Raw genomic sequence first — 20,405 nt, forward strand, 5'->3', positions numbered from 1 at the left:
TCCAGATAGAGAGATATAACAATTAAATATAAGACCTGATCCTGAGCTGAGTCCAATATAAAAACACACACACACACACACACAAAAAACAATAGCTATAAAGGACAGTGTTGGAACTCTTGACAAAATTGGAATGAACTGTTGATTGGGTAAAGCACTGTACCAATGATAAATCTTCTGAATTTGACAACAATATTGTGGTTACATAAGATACTCATTCTTAGGAAAATGCACACTAAATGTTAATCTCTGTAATCTGTATTTCTGTAATCTACCCTGAAATTGTGCAGGGGAAAAATATCTATGTATAAGTCTGTCTGTCTATCTTTTGAGAAAGAGCAAATTTAGCAAAATGTTAAAAACTGATAAATTTTAGTAAAGGCTTTACTGGAGATATACTATTGTTACAACTTTCCTATAAGTTTAAAATCATTTTGGTGGTTGAGTTAGGCGTAGGCTAGAAGAGGGTCAATGGGGAAAAAGGGGGACATATGTATTACTTTCAATAATAAAGTTTTTAAAAAAATGGTTAAGATGGTAATAAATAAATGGATAAATAAATAAATGTCTGGGAGGGGGAGGAAGAAGTTCAAAAAAATTTCTAGGGCCTATAAAACATCACTGCTATAATAGAAAAACAACTTTGGAAACCAACAGTGTTTTGATCATAAAGTTCTAGAATTATTTTGAATTTCTGGGATAAATGTCTGTTCTACTGTTTATATGAGTGTGGAGCAGAGGAAGAATGGAGTCTAAGTCTCAGGCATCTAACTTAGTCATGTAACCTTGGGCAAATGTACTTCTTTGAGGCTCAGTGAGAAATAATAGCAGATACCTGGAAGAATAACATGAGACAAAGCACATGAAAAAGAACAGACTATGCTTGCTTCTGGCACATGTTAACTTTCAAACAATGGAAGCTTCATTTTCCTGCCCTTATAAACTCCTAATCTTATGTACCACTTCTATAAAGGTACTTTTATTATGAGTAGCAAAAATAAAGCATCAGGATATTCATCTTAGATATAAGATTTCAGATAGAACATAATTAATAGAGTACATTTTATTATTATCCATTTAAATGCTTATCTGATTATATTTGACTTGTTAGTCCTTAATTATAAAATAAACAAGAGGCAAGAGTTTAGAAAAGTGTCATGTTAAATATTACTAAATATATGATGTTGGCCTAAATACACATTTAACAGTAGCTCTAATACTTGGAACTTAAGTCTCTTGGAAGGTAATAAACATGGAGTAATTAATGAATCATAGTTATAGAAAAAATAGCAGAAGATCAAAAAATAAGATACAGCATTATAAGGTTCTTTATCTTTAGAAGTAGCTCCAAGAGTCTTCTCACTTCTCAAGTTGTTATTAAAGTAATAAAAAGTGAGTTCAAATTGAATATTTTGAATTGAATACAATTTTAATAAACCAAGTTCATATGAAAGACATATAAGAATTAAGTAAATCCTTGCGATTTTTCTTAAACTTATATAAAACAAGGCATGTTATCACTACTGAAAAAATTAGATTGAAACATAATAAAGATGACTTGCCAAAGAATGGAATTTATATTCTCTTTATTTAATATAAATTCACTCAGTCCTTCTCAACCCTAGTACCCATCACCATTCACCATCAGAGAGAATAACTTATAACCACACCTATTCCTACTGTTTTGATACTTATACATTTATAAAAGAAGCAGGATAAAAAATTGACAAAAGGAAAGCAAAAAAATTAAATAATCATAAGAAACAAGCTGAGTGTAGTTTTTCTACATGATTTTTAAAGAGATTTTCTATGGGCTGACTATGAAGTACAAATTAAGACTGCAACCATTGAACTGAAAGCTCTCATCATATCTGACTCTTTGCTCTCCTAAAGTTGGTTTATTTTAGAACACTTGAAATACTAAGATTCCCAAGACAAACTATGATCCCAAAATATGGTCAACCCTGATTTTTTTCTTTCAGTAACTTATAATTAACAGAAGAATCACATGAAAGGGCTCTAGATATCAACAAAAATCTGTGTTTTCCTTTTCTTATCTTTACCATCCTGAACAGAAACCAATCCCACAAAACCATGGCTCCATCCTGCAGTTACAGCCTACACATGTCTAGTACACGTCTTGTCCTGTGGGTCTGACTACATGAAGCTGATTTATGTGATAATGGAATTCAGTTCATCAACGTCACTTCAGGACTTAATAAAAAGTTAGGCAGTGCTCTGTGGCAGCAGACAAGAGGTAAGATTCAGAAGGTGGGGAACAAGGGGGTCAGTAAGGGTTGGGGTTTTCTGAAGGAGTGATTCAGGCTGAAAAGATTCAGGAGGATGCTCTTAAAAAAAAAAGTCACTCTGGCAATGAAAACGAAAGAGGTCTCTCAGGCAACACCTCTCTCCTGTGCTGTCCACTAGGCCCTGTGCACAGGTCGCAGGGTGCTGAGGTCCTGCATCAGCCATATCATGCATACTGTTTATGCCCCCAGGAGCACTTCCTTCTTAGAAAGAGCACTTATTTTCTTTCATGAGATTCTGATAAGATACTCTGTTTCTGGTTACTCCAAATAAATTACAATTTTTAAATTCTCTAACATTCCAGGTTCAAGTTGGTAGACAATCAAAGGGCTTGACAGTACTGGCAAGGCCAACACATTATCGACATTGAACTTCCCTCTGCACAGCTGAGACTTAACAATTCTTGTCATTTTCATTCTTCAAAGCTCCAAATGATAACACCCCCCCGCCCCCCCCTTTCCTTCAGTCTTTTAGAATGAGAGCAGGACAAAAGGGAATTTCCCTACTCAAAAAGATAAAAGAAAAAAGAACGATCCAGCTTCTTCCAATGTTCCCAAATCCAGATTTTTCTACAGGTGCTCACGTGCGCGCGCGTACGCACACACACACACACACACACACACACACACACACAGTTGATAAGCTTATCTTATGGTGCTTAGAAAAACAAAAACACAAAGAAAGATAAAGAGGCTACAAGGAAAAAGCTAATTCTGTAACTGCCTGTAGACACAGTTTGGGCAGAGATAAAAGAGAGCAGAAAAGGGCAGGAGTCTGGAGGGGCTGGCATTTCTCCCTTGAAGTACAAGTGACCCCAGGCTGGTCCAGGAGCAATCTCATGGCCATCAGGAAACAGAACATCAACAGCACCAGGAGGAGCAAAGGCAGAGACAAGCTGTAATGCCCTGAATGTCAGGCATGGTTAAGGGTCCTTATAAGATGTCCACCAAAACTTGACCTGTGAGCCCAGAGTCCATCACAAGCCAATTAAGTGACCTTCTGTCAAGTAAATACTCTCCACTGAACACAGAACCACTTTGCTGACATGGAGCGAGGCCTGGGACTTAAGTAATTAAGTTCAAAAGAAGAGTATTTATTGAAGGTCTCACAAATAAGTCACCTGTTAGTCTCCACCATCTCCTATTGGGGCTTTCTGACTTTTTATTCCCACTCCACCCCACCCAGAATGAACTTTCATGAACTTTCAAAAAAAAACACATGATCACTGCTATTCAGTAGCTTCCTCCATCCCACAGGACAGTATAAAGCTATTTAACTTAGAAGGGCATCTTATTCTAGGCTTTGCCTACAGCTCCTGACTTATTCCTTGACAATAACCTACACCTGCAGGTTGCCCCCCACCCCAGTAAAATCAAGCAAAAACTGTAACATATCTTACTGCCCCAAATATCATGCATTTTATGTTCCATGTTCTCTTTATTCTCAGGTTTCTTCCCACGCTGATCCCTCTAGGAAACTGGAGGTAGAGAAGACAAACACAAAGGCACGTGGGGAACCATATGCAGCCAGGTGTTGTGGGTGCATCGAATGTGTTAGAAGGAATGGCAGGATGTAAGAGTGGAGAGGGAGGCAGGAACGTTTCTCTGTGATCTTAAGCAAGGTATTCATTACTCTTAGCCTCTGCTTCCTCATGGGCAAAACGACTCTAATAGTGGTGCTTACTTCACAAAGTTGTGAGAATGAAATTAGGTAATAGATATGAAGTGCTCAGAAAATGTCTAACATACACTGATTGCTAAATAAGTGTTAATTGTTATTGTTATTTTTGTTGTGTCATTACTAGGATTAGGGCTACAGATTATTATACCCGTGGTGGCATCAAGCGTAAGTGTTTACAGACCCAGGAATGACCATGTGTCATCGAGTGGCACAGCAAACTCTGGGTGGCATACAGGGCTGAAAGCTCAATTACCTTAGCTGTATCAAAAAGCCAGACAATGCTCTCAGATCAAATACTCCACAGTTAGTGTACTAGTTTCCTATTGTTGCAATACAAATTATCACTAACTTAGTGGCTTAAAACAACACAAACTTGTTTTCTTACAGTTTTAAAGGTCAGACATCTGAAATGCATTTTATGGTAAAAAATCAAGGTATGGCCCTGATCGGTTTGGCTCAGTGGATAGAGTGTCGGCCTGTGGGCTCAAGGGTCCCAGGTTCGATTCCGGTCAAGGGCATGTACCTTGGTTGTGGGCACATCCCCAGTAGGGGGTGTGCAGGGAGCAGCTGATCGATGTTTGTCTCTCATCGATGTTTCTAACTCTCTATCCCTCTCCCTTCCTCTCTGTAAAAAAATCAATAAAATATATTAAAAAAAAAATCAAGGTATGGCAGGGCTGCACTCTCTGCTTAGGCTCCCAGGGAGAACCTGTTCCTGGCCCTTTCCAGTTTCTAGAGGCCTGCCTGCATTCTTTTTAGTCCTCCCCCCAGGATATAGTTTCCCCCTCTAGGTATGTGCCCTGACTGGGAAGTGAACACACAACCTTTTGGTGTATGAACAGCGCTCCAACCACTGAGCAATCTGGCAGGGCAGCTGCCTGCAGTCTTTACTCACATTCCTATCCTTGATCTCTGTTTCCGTCCTGACAAGTCCTCCCTCTAATTTAAAACCTCCTGCGTCCCTCTTCTGAGAACTTTCGTGATTACCTTGAGGCCAACCAGATAATTCATTATAATCCCCCCATTTCAAATGGCTTTAACTTAATCATATCTGCACAGTCCTTTTTACTATGTGAGGTAGCACATTCACAGGGTTTGAGATTAGGACATAGAAATCTTTGGGGGCCCATATTCTCTCCACCACCGAGGGTCTCGTTGCTGCCATTTTCAGCCCCCATCAACAACTAATTTAACTAGGTTACAGAATTCCTAGTTCATATTCCAGAAAAAAAAATGAGTAAAGTGATTAAACAAAAGTCAGCAGATTTATAATAGAGTAAAAGGTGAAAAAATTGGAAAGTTTAGATAACATATTTAGGCCAATGATATAGAAAAACAAAAAACAAATTAAATTCAATTCTCCATTTGTCAAATGAACACCACCTATATTAAAACTCATCAACCAAAAAAATGAGTTCGCGTGTCACCTCTGACACGCGTGTCATAGGTTCGCCATCACTGCTCTAGATTATACTCTAGTTCTTACTTCCCTGCTGTTACTACAGTCATCTGAAAGACTGTTATATGATCTGCTGAAATCTACATACAAAACTATGGTCAGAAAAAACAAACAAACAACAACAACAAAAAACTCCATCAAAAATAAAAATAAGAAGAGAAATGATATGTCCTGAAATGAGGAATTAAAAAGACTAACTGGAAGGACTAAATACAATTAATTGCATAAGATTCACAAAATATTTATTCTAAAAGAGAAGTCAAAATAAAAAAAAGATATTGAGAAAAGGGGGCTTCCCAAAAGGTGTGTTTGGGAATCAATCTAGAATAAAATGTCCTGACAATCTAGCAGGGGTCCTCAAACTTTTTAAACAGGGGCCAGTTCACTGTCCCTCAGACCGTTGGAGGGCCGGACTATAGTTTAAAAAAAAAACTATGAACAAATTCCTATGCACACTGCACATATCTTATTTTGAAGTAAAAAAACAAATTGGGAACAAATACAATATTTGTATTTGCATGTGGCCCGCGGGTCGTAGTTTGAGGACCCCTGATAGAGTATAAAACTCTTGAAAATATTTTTTTCCTCTCCCCCAAAGAAAAAAAGTTTAGTTTGAAAATCAGGGACTGTGTAAATAATATAATTATGTTATCTAGTAAAGTGTCAGGACTTCTTCTTTTAAGGCAACTTATACACTAAAATACCGAGTTGTTAAACTTTAGAATTGTGCTCAGAAACAGCAAAAAGGTTCAAAATCATTTAGAGAGAGCAGCAAAGTTCTTTCTATATAGTATGTTTCTTTATTTTACTTTTTAAAATAAAGTGTGTCCTGGACTCACAGGTAGCTAGATTTGGGAGAGCCATTATGTAAATAAGCTTCTGATTGCCATTTAAGAACATTCCTGATTCAACATCTATTCCAAGTGGTCACCTTGCCTTCGTTTGAATACCTCTAACAAAAATTCATTTCTTGCCCTAACCAGTTTGGCTCAGTGGATAGAGCGTTGGCCTGCGGACTGAAAGGTCCCAGGTTCGATTCCGGTCAAGGGCATGTACCTGGGTTGCGGGCATATCCCCAGTAGGGGGTGTGCAGGAGGCAGCTGATCGATGTTTCTCTCTCATCGATGTTTCTAACTCTCTATCCCTCTCCTTTCCTCTCTGTAAAAAATCAATAAAATATATTAAAAAAAATTCATTTCTTCACAGGGAAGGCTACTGTGGACAGTTTCAGGGAAAATGCCTGTATCTATCTGCCCCAAGGATGGCCCTCCAGCCCTCTCAGGAACACAACCCCCCTTTCCTCAGGGTTGAGGCAGGAAGTACTATTGTGGCCTCATTATCTTTAGGATAAATAGCCTAGAAATTGCAAGTAAGTGTGTTATGATTTTTTCATGCTGACATCTGTTTAAAGTTATTATTTTTACACTCTGTTTCCAAGACTTAAGATGAGCAAGCAGGTGGAGTTAATATCACAATTTTACATTTTAGACCGATATGAACATTCCAACAGCCACTCTCCTTGTCTAAAGACATTTTCTTTAAGTCATAGATCTCTTACAATAAAGATTTCATCATGCTATTATTTTTCATCAACATTTTCTTAAAAACAAAGTCAGAAGAGATAAGGATCAAAAAACTTTTTAAACTTAAGGACATTTTCTAGGCAGATTAAGAATCTTAACCACAATTTAAAAATACTATTGGAATTATTTATGATTAATGAAGACTAATGAAGGAAGACTCAATGGAATAGAAAATATAAACATGCAAATTTGACCCTTCAACTAAGTCAAAGGCCACTCTCATCTGGTTTAGGTGATTCACTATTAAATCGCTTATGTAAATAATCTTGCAAAAGCTAAGAAAAAATAAATTTTAGTTTATCCTGTTCATGAAAATATATTGCCTAATTTATTTTCATTATAAATTTAAGAAAGCTATAACTCTTTTTTAGCAGGATTAGCAAAAAATCTACTCCGCCCATCTATGTTAGTGTCAAACTCAACTGAATGATGCTTTATCCATTTGGTGATTTAAATGATTACGAAAAACACATAAGTTAGTTCATTTACCAGAGCTCTACTATAAAACATTAAATATAATGAAATTTATGTATATTAATACTAGTATTTATGTAAAAGTAGTTATAAAGAAAGGGGAAAGTATATTGAAATTATTTCATGTAATTCATATGGGACACATTTTTTCGGGGGGGGGGCTTGATTTTAGTAGAAATAAAATATATCTAAGGAAACAATATATTTCCACTAAGAGGCATTCTAAAGCCAGAATAAAAAGCTGTTGTTTGAAAGCAAATGGTATTGGGCTCTTCTTCTAATAATGGGTTAGATGCTACTTTCATTGTTGATTTTGTTGGGCAAGGAACTGGGAAATATATTAGATAAGAAAGAATTGCTACCCATTTGGTTGCAATGCTTTATTTTGGTGAAGTCTAGTTGCTAAGCAGCTTCATAATCTACCTGAGACAGTTAGCCAGTATTAATATTTTATAAATTTAGGAGAACAAAGAAGACTAAATGCATATTACATAACCTCTTTCATGGCAGCTCTATAGTTTATTATTAATGCTTGTTTCTTTATTTAAGGTTCAAAATATTACAAAGATAAAATTCTTCCAGGCTTCAGTTTTTACCTTGAGCCTAATTACAGAAATGAGAGAGTACTATGGATTGAATTGTATCTCCCCAAAAAGAAATATATTAAAGTCTTAAGTCTTAACTCCCATATCTCAGAATGTGACCTTATTTGTAAACAGGGTCACTGCAAGTTAAGATGAGGAGTAGGGTGGGTCCCTAATGTAATATGACTGGGGTTCTTACAAGAACACAGCCATGTGAAGACAGAGAAACATAGGGACACCCTGTGACAATGAAGGCAGAGATTGGAATTATGCAGCTACAAGTGAAAGACAAAGATTACCAGCAAACCACACAGGTTGGAAGAGGCAAGGAAGGATTCCTGTTCATGGTGCAGAGGGAGCAGGGGCCTGCCTTTGGAATTCCAGTCTCAAAAACTATGAGACAATACATTTGTGTTGTTTTAAAATGAAATGAGCTATCAAGCCATGTAAAGACATAGGAATATTTCTCAAATGCCTATTACTAAGTGAAATAAGCCAGTATGAAAAGAATATATTCTGTATGATTCCAACTATATGATACTCTGGAAAAGGCAAGACTATAGAGACAGTAAAAATATCAGTGGTTTCCAGGTGTTATGGAAGAGGGAGGGATGAACAGGTGGAACACAGAGGGCTTTTAGAGCAGTGAAGGTATTCTATATGGTACTATAAATAGTGGGTACATGTCATTACACATGTGTCCAAACCTATAGAATGTGCAACACCAAAAGTGAAATGTAATGTAAATTATGGGCTTTGGGTGATAATGATGTGTCAGTGTAGGTTCCTTAATGTAACAAATGGACCACTCTGATGTGGGATGATACTGGGAAGGCTGAACGTGTGTGTGAGTAGGGAATATATGGAAACTCTATGTACTTCCTGCTCAGTTTTGTTGTCAACTTAACACAGCTCTAAAATATAAAATCCAAAAAAAGAAATAAAAAAGGTTCTACTATGCCAGGACTGGGTGTCTAAAGTCTAAACATGTAAGGAAGATGCTAAGGGCTATGTTTACAAGATAAAAGACGAGAACAACAACAAAGCATCTGCAGCTGATTCAAGGAGATGAGCTCTGCTCTGCTTCTGGCCAAGGCAAACTAGCTGTATCAGACCAAAATCTTACCAAAAACAATAAGAAAAGGTGAATCGAATTTATAATATGTACTGTTTGAACATCAAAAATCACAAAGGCAGTGATGACCTGAGGGACCAAGATCCATTACCTCAACACTTGGAGCCACTCTTCCCTTCCAGGAACTCATTAATTTGTAAGTAGTTGCTGGGAGGCTGAGTAGCCATGCAAAAGCTAAGAGGCTGGAAAACTATGCAGAGGCTTCCGCATTCTTATGAGCCCAGGGAGACAAAAATTAGTATTGAAGACCCACCATAAAGAAAGACCCTGGTTCCCACTACAGAAGAGCTCTACTAAGTGGTATGTAGGATCCAGCTTATACCACCTGACTGTGTGCATCTCTTCCCAGTTCCGTGTCTAGGGATGGCACATGGGTAGTTTGAAACTGATACAGTGGAAGTGTTTATACCATGGAAATTGGCAAATGCTACAACTCGGAACACTTCCTACTGAGAGTCAGTTTTAAACACCAGCATACCACAGGCTGCATTAAAAAGGTAAGGCAAACCAGAAATAAACCAATCCTATGTACTACTATTTGTAATACCTTAAACAATAAAATAAATTTTAAGAAAAAAGAAATAAATCAATCCTGAGACAGACTGAGAAACAGTTCCAAAGGTCAACCTCAGACAAATTAAAGTAATCAGTCTTTACCTTAGAGCCTGGTAGAAGCAAAATTAAATCCTCCTAGAAGATTATAGTCTAGATCAGCGGTTCTCAACCTGTGGGTCGTGACCCCTTTGGGGGTCGAACGACCCTTTCACAGGGGTCGCCTAAGACCATCGGAAAACACATATATAATTACATATTGTTTTTGTGATTAATCACTATGCTTTAATTATGTTCAATTTGTAACAATGAAATTGGGGTCACCACAACATGAGGAACTGTATTAAAGGGTCGCGGCATTAGGAAGGTTGAGAACCACTGGTCTAGATGCTATAGTTTTTAAAATTTATTTTATTTATTTATTTTTAATCCTCACCTGAGGATATATTTTTATTGATTTTTTTATAAAGAGAGGAAGAGAGAGAGAGAGAGAGAGAGAGAGAGAGAGAGAGAGAGAGAAAGATCAATTGGTTGCCTACAGAACTCGCCCTGAGCTGACCTGGATCAGGGATCAAACCCAAACCTGGATATCCAGACCAGGAACGGAACCCACAACCTTTTGGTGTATGGGGTGACCTTCCAACCAACTGAGCCACACTGGCCAGGGCCCTATAATTTTTTTTTAAAATGAAAAATACTTATCATTTACTAAAAATAATCAGATGCATAGAAAGGGAAGACAACTGGTCAAAGTCAAGGAGAAAAAAAGAGAAACCAAGACAAGGCCTACATACTGGAGAATTCAGAATGGACTTTAAGATAACTAAGTAATATCTTAAAAAATACAAAAGAAAATATGAGGACTTCATTAGAAATCTCAAACCCATGAACAAGAATCAAGTTATAGAAGTTAAAAATAGACTAAAGTTTGAGATTTTATAGATAGCTTGACAGCAGGTTAAAAACAGATAAACAGGCAATTAGTGAACTACAACAGTACTTCACAAACTTCGATGTATACACAAGTCACTGGAGATTCAGATTATGATCAGCAATAGGATGAATAAATTGGGATTTACATGCAATGGAATACTATATAGCCATGAAAATGGAAAGACAGCTACTTGTAAAAATACAGGGTGTCCCTAAAAATGTATACACACTTTAACAGCTGATAACTCAAAGTTTCATTGCTTTTCAGATTTAACTTATTTGAAATAATGGGTGAGACCAGACTAAGCTTTGAACAAAGAAAATTTATTCACTAGACTTTTTTATAGGAATACATAAAAGATAAGAGTTTATGGTACAAAGCCAGCAACAGTTGACAATTGAGGGCACACAAATACTGAATGAAATGATTCTTGATGTTTGCAATTCCATTGCTTCGCATTATCAGCAGTGACTGGACCAGGACAGTCATCAGTTTGAAAACAGATGTTGAGAAAAATAAATTATTCATTTCTGTAGATTCTTTTAAATTTTGAAAATGAAGTGCATGTTAATAAACACTGACTTTATAATGATTCAAAGTATGTATACAATTTTTGGGAAACCCTGTATTTTTTATCCTTGTATACAAGGAAACTTGTAAAATAAAAATGAAGAAAAGTTTGAGAAAACAAAGAATGATACTGACTTCTGTTTTACTGGGAAAAAAGACACACACACATATATACATATATACATATGCATATAAACAATAAGCTTTGGGTTATACTTTTTAGTATTTATTCATGAAAGAATTTGAAGAAAATTAATGGCAGGGCACAATATTTTTTAGTTATTAGAAACAAAGTAGAAAATTTTCAGTTAAAAAATTCCACTTCCTCTTAAGGCTCTATGTTTTTCCATGTTTAGCTACTGAACGTAGAAACTAAATATTTGTTTGAGACTATTACTTTCTGGGGCATTCTGGGAAACAGTTTGCCTTTACTGGATCTCAAACTTTTTCACATTTATTTTAAGTCATCTTACTGTACTATATCTATGATCATGTAAGAATAAAATTATATTGTTTTATTGCAAAAGCAACACATACCTGAGATAGATAGGTAGATAGATAGTAAACATCAAATCTATACCATGGAAAACATAGGAAAACCACAAGCATATTATGAAAGGGTCTCTTAAAAAGTAGTGTAAATATGATGCCTTCTTTGCTCACAGATATTTAAATGTTGCCTGATTTTGAAACAACCAAGACTTTATTTTATAAACATAGGCAAATACTAGTAGTTAAAATGTTCCTTCCCAGTGTCACCAGAACCTTATTCTTCAAAAGAAAAAGAGGTGACACTTTAGTTGCCTAAGGTCATTTAATTTATCTAAGGTCCCCACCCTGACTCCAACTTGGAAAACTCTCCATCTTTTATAATGTAAGCCAAGTGTGCTAAGATAGGCAACACAGATGCATTTTTATAGCTATTGGCTAAATACAATACCTTACAGAAAACGATCTTACCACTTGTGCTGGAACTTGTTCCATTTTTGCAGCAGGAGTTCCTGGTCTTGGGTAAAACTGGTTAATAAAGAGGCTTGGAAATTTGTACTCTTCAACAAGTTTCACTGTTTCTTGAAAATCTTGATCTGTTTCTCCAGGAAAACCACAGATAATATCTGTAGCAATAGTTATTCCAGGAACTCTAAAAAATAATGAGACAAAAATGTAAAAACTCTATTGCAATCTATAATTATTGTACTTCCCTAATATTTTAAATACCATTGTTCCTTTTAGAATTAAATTTTACTTTCAGGAAAGAGATATTAGCAAATACTTTTAAAAGAGTCCTAAATATTAAGAATTTATGAAAAACAGTGGATCCCTGTCATCTGCAAGAGATACCCATTTTTAATTTTTTAAGATGTTTCTTTGTTTTCTATTTTAAGATACTTATTCTACTATTTCTAGATTTACTTATTTTAATGTAATATTTACTGACTTCTCTATTAAGGTAAATGAGGATTTAGCTCTTTAAACTACTCTATCCCTCCCTTCACTATACAATCATGCACAATTTTTGGTGAAATTAATAGTATTTTCATTAGTATAACTGCAAAAATATTGTTCATTGCAGAGCCAACTGGTATACTATCATGAAGTTTCTTTTGTCACAATATTGAATTTTTCATAAAGTTAATAGTTGTCTCTTTTTAAAATTTTTTCCCAATATTCTAAATATTCTATGTATCTATGCTAATGTTTCCAGAAGCTCCATCAAGTCTATCAAAAACCAATACTATTTCCTAAACATTCAATATCTATAATAATAAAAGCATAATATGCAAATTGACCGAACAGCTGAACAGCAGAATCACCATCCAGACGACCTTCCAGATGAAGCCAGGGATGCGAGGGCCAAGACAGTCGCTGGGGCTGCTGCCTCGGCCCAAGGCAGCCAGGGCTGCAAAGGCCTACTCTTGCACAAATTTCGTGCATCAGGCCTCTAGTATTATATAATTGACCAGTTTGATTCCACCCCCTGTCCCCTCTAAAAATGCCACTCTTACTTTCTTCAAGTGTGTGTTGCATTCATAATAAAGCAGCTGTAATAGTTGAATGTTACTCCTTGGTCTCCTTTTTTTCAATTCCGTTTTTTTCCTGGATCCCATGTCCTCTTAATTCTTGACTATTCTATTCTCCATAATTTTGCAGGAGCGTTCTTTCAGAAGTGTCATTAAAAAAGAGAGCTAACAAAATTTTGTTACTGTCCTAGGATGTCTGAACTCTCAATTTATGACTGATCGTGGCTATACATAGCACTCCAAAATGAAAAGTATTATCCACCTGAATTTCATAATCTTCCCCCCTCCCTTTCTTTTTTTTTTTAAGCTGGCAAGGTTGATAAGGTGTCCAGATTTACTCTGAGGCACACTTCTTCATTTGTGCCCCACTCTCTTTTTGAAAGCTTTTAGGATATTAAATTCATTCTTATTGATTTTAAATTTTATAATAGACCTTGCGTTAGGTATTTAAGTTTTTGTAAAGGATACAATCTAGAGAGTCATGTTCTTTAGGTCTATGTTCTTTTTTAAAATCATTTCTTTCTTTTTTTAAAAAATATATTTTTGTTGATTTCAGAGAGGAAGGGAGAGGGAAAGAGAGACAGAAACATCAATGATGAGAGAGAATAATTCATTGGCTGCCTCCTTCATGATCCCTACTGGGGATAGAGCCTGCAACCTGGGCATGTGCCCTGACAGGGCATTGACCTCCTGGTTCATAGGTTGACACTCAACCACTGAGCAACAGTGGCTGGGCTAAAGTCATTTTTTTCTGTCTCTGGGATGCCTCTCCTTCAAATGTTGAAATTGGTGAATTGAGTCTCTAAGCTTTTCCACTGCCATTTTCAATCTTTGTCCTTTTATTCCACTTTCTGGAAGATTTAGTTGATTTTATCTTCCAACTCTTCTATTGAAAAAATTTTAATTGAATATCTTATTTTAAATTTCTCTCCTTCTCCAAGTTTCCTTTTCAAAGCATAGTGATTTCATTTTAGAGATGCAACATATTTTATTATTTCTGAGGATACCCAAATTTTTTTTTACAGTTTTCCCTCTGCTCAATGCAATTATGTCTATTTCCTCCAGGTTTATTTATTTATTTATTTTTTGTCCCTCACAAAAAAAAAAGATATTATTCATTGCAGAGCCAACTGAAGGCTTTCCATCAATAAACAATTTTTGTTATCCTTTTTTATTTAAAAGTAAATCACTAAACACTTTCCATTATAGAGTGGTTAGGTAAACAAGCTGCCTTTGCTTTTGATAGGTCCAATGTTAGCATCCTAAAAATCATTCCTCTGTGGCTATTGAGTTTCTCAAGTATGCTACAATAGTTTATTGTATACTGACAGTATAAGAACAACAAAATAACTTTAACAGCATTCAAAACAGAATCAATAAAACAATAGGAAAAATTTCAAATCACAGAATACCTAGCTATAAAGATTGTTCTACCACCTAAATGCAGTTCTATAAGAATGAATAGGACAGCTTATCTCATCAAGATATATTAAATATTTGGGGGCATAAGAGAACAAAAGAATGTAACAAGGGGAAAAAAATCAAATTACTGGATGCCTAATACAAGCAGCTTCATTATTCCATACCTAGTTTGTATAATCCTTTAAAGCCTGTGTGGAAGAAGAATGATAAATTTATTTAAAAAAATATTTTCTTGATTCCTACTTAGTCTCATTTAGCTATTAATTTGGCTGAACTTTAATCAATAAGATAAGTTACAAAGACAGGAACTTTTCTCTGTGATGATAAATAGAAAAAGATACAATATGCATAGAGAAAAATAAAATGGTATATTAAAAAACAGTTTTTATTTTATTGTAATATAAAAACATTTTCTTCATTAAGGGTGATTATTAAAATTATGTTGGAAAATCATAAAAACATGCTTTTATAGTAAGCTACAGATAGTAAGACCATTTCCTATACTTATTAAAGCATGTGGGATAGAAAAATTATGTCCATTGCTTCAATTAGCTAATTTTTACACTTATAACTACTCCTAAACAAAGGTAAAAGTAATGGATCACATTAGAAATGACAAAGAAGAGTCTATCTCTCCTAGGAAATTAAAAAAAAATCTTAGAAACTGTCTGTGAAATACTGCAGAAACAAATACAATTCCTTATTGTCCTAGGCTGTGAATTAGAATGAACTTGGCACTAGATTATGGGGTATTCCCACAGGAAAGTACCTTACTGATTTCTCCCCACCCCCCAATCCTTCTTGATCCAGGATAGTTGAGCTCAGTATTATGCAACACCTGCTTACTTTGGCTTCAAGGCCCACAGTGAAAAAGGAAAGACAAACCTTTGCACTAGTCATCATAAATGTTAAGGAAGGAAATGTCCAATGCGTGGATATATTTGATAATCTACACAACTAGTTGACTGATAACAGGAGAGGGAGCAGACCACCATGAATTAGTGAAAGACCTATGTTAGTCAGAACTTAAAACTAAAAGTAGTTTAATTGGTTTCAAAGTTTATAAGAATATAAACTGATTGCCTATAAAATGTTTTCAAAGTAGAGACTGCATTTTAATATTTGATGAGGCTCATTTATACATTAATTTTATATCTGCAAATGACGCTATATATGTTCTTAAAAATAATTCAGTTCCTTAACTGAACCAACAACAAAAAGCTCCTCATAATTACAGTGTTAATTTGCTCAGTAAATAATTCTCTACAGTATATGAGAAAATCAAATTCTGTAGTGAACCAAGTTCTAAATTACATATGATTTAAGTGCTAAGAGGAAATCATATGAGGTGTAAAATACAATATTAATCCAAATATTTATTATGCTAATTATGACTAAATGCTGTTTTTGAGAAGCCTTGCATTTTCAAAATATTAAAAATATTAAAATGCATTCCCATGAATTTATTAAAACTGAGTCTAATGAATATAATTACTAGGTATTATGTGTTTTTAAAATTTAAAAGACCTTCTATATCTATATTTTCATAGTAGCATTAGAGAATAATTCTGAAAGAAGAATATAGAAATGTTTAATTATATTAAAGATAGACATTTTGACCCATTATTGTTTCTGACTTACACAAGCTATTTACTGGCAAAATGGGTTCATTAAATTACTTGGAAATGGAATTAATGAAAAAGATTCAAATTATGCATCTGCCTTGGCAGAAGCAGTGCTATGTATAGTTAAGAAATCTATCAGGACATGTGAGGAGAGTACTACCTATTTGCTGGTCTGACGCTAGGATTTTTAAAAGCCCCAATATTTTTAGACTTATTTACCTTGATTAAAACTACATATATCCTATACTATATTGAAATACTATAAAATGTAGTACTTTAATTCGTCTCAAGATTTTCACTTGCAATTTGGTGTTACACTGGCAAAAATAGGAAAAAGGTTGATTCTAGTTCATTCTTTAGATCAAAAAATTATTAGCTTCAAATTCCACATGTCAAAAACCTAAAAATAACATATATTCTATTACCTCAGAAAAAGAATCAGACCTATTAAAATTATTAGGCATAAACTAAACACATGGTTGAAAAATATATTTTAGTTCTATGGATATTAATTCTAGGACAATTACTCAATACTTCCAGGAAAAGCAAACTAGACAGAAGCAGGGGGAAAAATATCTTGAACTGAATGGAAATCAATATATCTAAATATATGGGATTCAGCTGAAGCAGTGTTTAGAGAGAAATTTATAGATTTAAATGTTTGTGTTAAATAAACTAAGCTTCCACCTCAAGAAGCTAAAAAAAAGAGCAAAGTAGGACAAAGAAAGGAAATAAGGCACAAGAAGTCAATAAAATAGAAAATAGAGAAGAAGTAAAGATGCCTCTTTATAAAACAACAACAAAATTACTAAACTCCTAGCTAGACTGAGAAGAAAAAGAAGACACAAATTACCAACTTCAGGCATAAAGGAGACAGCACTACAGTCAGGATCAACACTAACAGTATACTAAGATTAACTGACCATATATATGGGTGTTTACTATTATTTTGGGGCTCTCTATTCCATTCCATTGATCTATGTGTCCATTTTCTTCCCAGTACCATATTGTTTTGAATACTATAGCTTTGTAGTATAGTTTGAAATCAAGGAGCAGGATCCTCCACTTCTGCTCTTTCTCAAGACTGCTTTAATCAGACAGAGAAAATTTAGGATTATGTTCTAGTTCTATGAAACAATTCATAGATATTTTGATGGGGACTGCATTGAATCTGTGGATTGCATTGGGGATTATGGACATTTTAACAATATTACTTCTTTCAATTCATGAAAATGATCTATCTATCCATTTATTCATATCGTCTTTAATTTGCAGCCACTGTGGAAAACAGTATGGAGGTTCCTTAAAAAATAAAAAACAGAACTACCACAAAATCCTCCAATTCTACTTCTGGGTATTTATCCAAAGAAAACAAAAACACTAATTTGAAGAGATATATGCACCCCAATATTCACTGCAGTATTATTTACAATAGTAAATATATGGAAGCAACCTAAGTGCCCATGAATAGATGAGTGGATAAAGATGATGTGGCATATATAGCACATCTATAGTCACCCATAGATATGCCTTGTGGAACGCAGATTATTTTAAGCTAAAGGCAACTGAGACCCTGTGGGCTCAAGAGAAACTTCTGCCCCTCTATAATTACCAAATTATAATTACCAGAAGAATTTAAATTAGAGGTCTCGTCCATAATAAGAGATTATCAGAGAGAACCTTTTTTGACTTATCTATAGGGCAGGGCAAACTACTAATTATTGAATATTTGCTCTTCTTATCATCCTGAAACGATCTTCTTCCTCTCTCATCCCCCAAGGTGCCTTACCTCATCCTTAGCTCAGAATGCCATACATACTTCATTTTAACTTACTGTACCTGAACCTCTCTTGTATGTGGCATCTCTGACTCTCATTATGTGAGGTTCCCATAAATACATATGAAATGAAATTTGGTTATTCTCTCTTGTTAATCTGTCTCATGTAGATTTAATTATTAGACGAGCTGATAAAACCTTCAAGGGTAGAAAAATGTTTTCTTTTTCTCCACAATATGTTCAATGGAATATTATTCAGCCATTAAAAAGAAGACAATCCTGCCATTTGCAACAACATGGATACATCTAGAGGGTATTATGCTAAGTGAATTAAGTTAGAGAAAGACAAATGTGGTATGATTTCACTTATAAGTAGAATCAAAAAGTAAATAAACATACAAAACAAAACAGAAACCTATTCATAGATACAGGAAACAAACTGGTGGTTATCAGAGTGGGGAGAGGTTGGTGGGTAAAATAGGTGAAGGGGATTAAGAGATATAAACATCCGGTTACAAAATAAGTCATAGAGATATAATGTACAACATAAGGAATATAATTAATAGTATTGTAGTAACTTTGTAAGGTGACAGATTATAATTAAATTTATTGTGGGGATCATTTCATAATGTATATAAATATTGAATCTCTATGATGAACACCTGAAACTAATAGGATTTTATACTTCAACTAGAGGCCCGGTGCATGAATTTGTGCATGGGTAGGAGCCCTCGGCCTGGCTGGTGATCAGACTGATTGGGGCTGATTGGGACCGGCCAACTGGGGGGAGGGACCGCGGGAGGTTGGCCAGCCATGAGAGGTTGGCTGTGGGAGTGCACTGACACCCTGCTGGCCTGGGGAGGGACCACGGGAGCTTGGCTGTGGGAGCGTACTGACCACCAGGGGGCAGCTCCTACATTGAGCATCTGCCCCCTGGTGGTCAGTGCGTTGTCATAGTGACCGGTAGACCGGTCTTCGGTCAACTGGTCGTAACAGTCGCTTAGGCTTTTATATATATAGATTATATGTCCAAAGAGATACTAAGGGTAATGGGCTAATTATTTGAAAGACATAAATTATAAAAAATGACTCAAGAAGAAATAGAAAATTTGATTAGTTATTTCTCTATTACAAAAATTGAATTTGTAATTAAAAAATCTTGCCAACAAAAGAAAACACAGAACAACCCAGGCCCAGATGGCTTCCCTGGTGAATTCTATGAAACATTTAACAAAGAATAAAACTAGTACTACAGAAACCATTTCAAAGATAGATGAGAAAGGGACTAATTTTATGAGTCCAGCAGTAGCCTATAGGAAAACAAGAGAAAGAAATTAGAAATAAATTCTAGACTAATATCCATTATAAACAAAGAGACAAAATTTCTTAACAAAATATTAGCAAACTGAACCCAGAAACATATAAAGAGGATTGCATATCTCAACCAAGTTTTTAATCACAGGAACACAAGGTTGGTTTGATATACAAATATCGATTAATGCAATAAACCATATTAAAAGAACGGAGATTCTTAATAGATACAGAAAGCAAGGTTGACAATTCCAATGCCCATTCATGATAAAAACTCTCATGATAAAAAACAAGGAATAGGAGGAAATTATCTCAACCTGATAAAGGGTCTACAGCTATTATCACACTTATTGGTGAAAGACTGAATGTGTCCCCACTAAGATTTCTGTATCTTTTCAATTTGTCATATTACTGGAGGTTTTTCTCAGAGTAAGTGAGTGAGAAAAATAATATAAATTTAAGGAGAAAGAACAGGACATTTTTGAATACATTTAAGACAATTTTCAGCAGTTTTAAATTTATTTTCATAATTTTATGAAAAATTCTCTTAAGGATCTTAGGCTGAAAACAGAAAAAGCACTAAAACATTTAGATAAGGTTGAAAAACCCTCCCTCCCTCCACCCACCCATTTATGTCTCTAACTGTGGTATTCACTGTCTACCTAGAATCACTGAAAACTCCCCTCTGAAAATCATGAGAGGGTGGTATATATTTATACTATACATTTAAGGTAGCCATGCTTAAGATGAATACAGATTAAAGAAACACACAAAAAAATGCCAATGCCAAGAATGCCCTTTCTTTATGTCAATCTAGGGTTTCTTTTCTTAGAGTCTGTGGACTCCCTAAAATTGCATCTAAAATTGTATGTATATATTTCAGAAAGAAGTGACCATTGTTTCATTCTGATTTGTAAAGCCTTCGGTGACCCAAATAAGAGTAGGAAACATTTCTGTGACTGCTTTTGAAT

General features: G+C 35.1%; 1 protein-coding gene across 4 annotated transcripts in view; it reads right to left on the minus strand.

Annotated features, from left to right (window-relative positions):
* Positions 1-20,405, minus strand: part of CDKAL1 (CDK5 regulatory subunit associated protein 1 like 1) — a 628,254-nt gene that overhangs the window by 151,359 nt on the left and 456,490 nt on the right. For all 4 annotated transcript variants that reach the window (XM_006093745.3, XM_006093747.3, XM_023758088.1 and 1 more), the window contains one exon: positions 12,239-12,419. In XM_006093745.3, the coding sequence (XP_006093807.1) occupies positions 12,239-12,419 (181 nt within the window). The remainder of the gene's footprint in view (positions 1-12,238; positions 12,420-20,405) is intronic.

The sequence above is a fragment of the Myotis lucifugus genome, unplaced genomic scaffold (assembly GCF_000147115.1).
Source record: "Myotis lucifugus unplaced genomic scaffold, Myoluc2.0 scaffold_122, whole genome shotgun sequence".
Classification (NCBI taxonomy): domain Eukaryota; kingdom Metazoa; phylum Chordata; class Mammalia; order Chiroptera; family Vespertilionidae; genus Myotis; species Myotis lucifugus.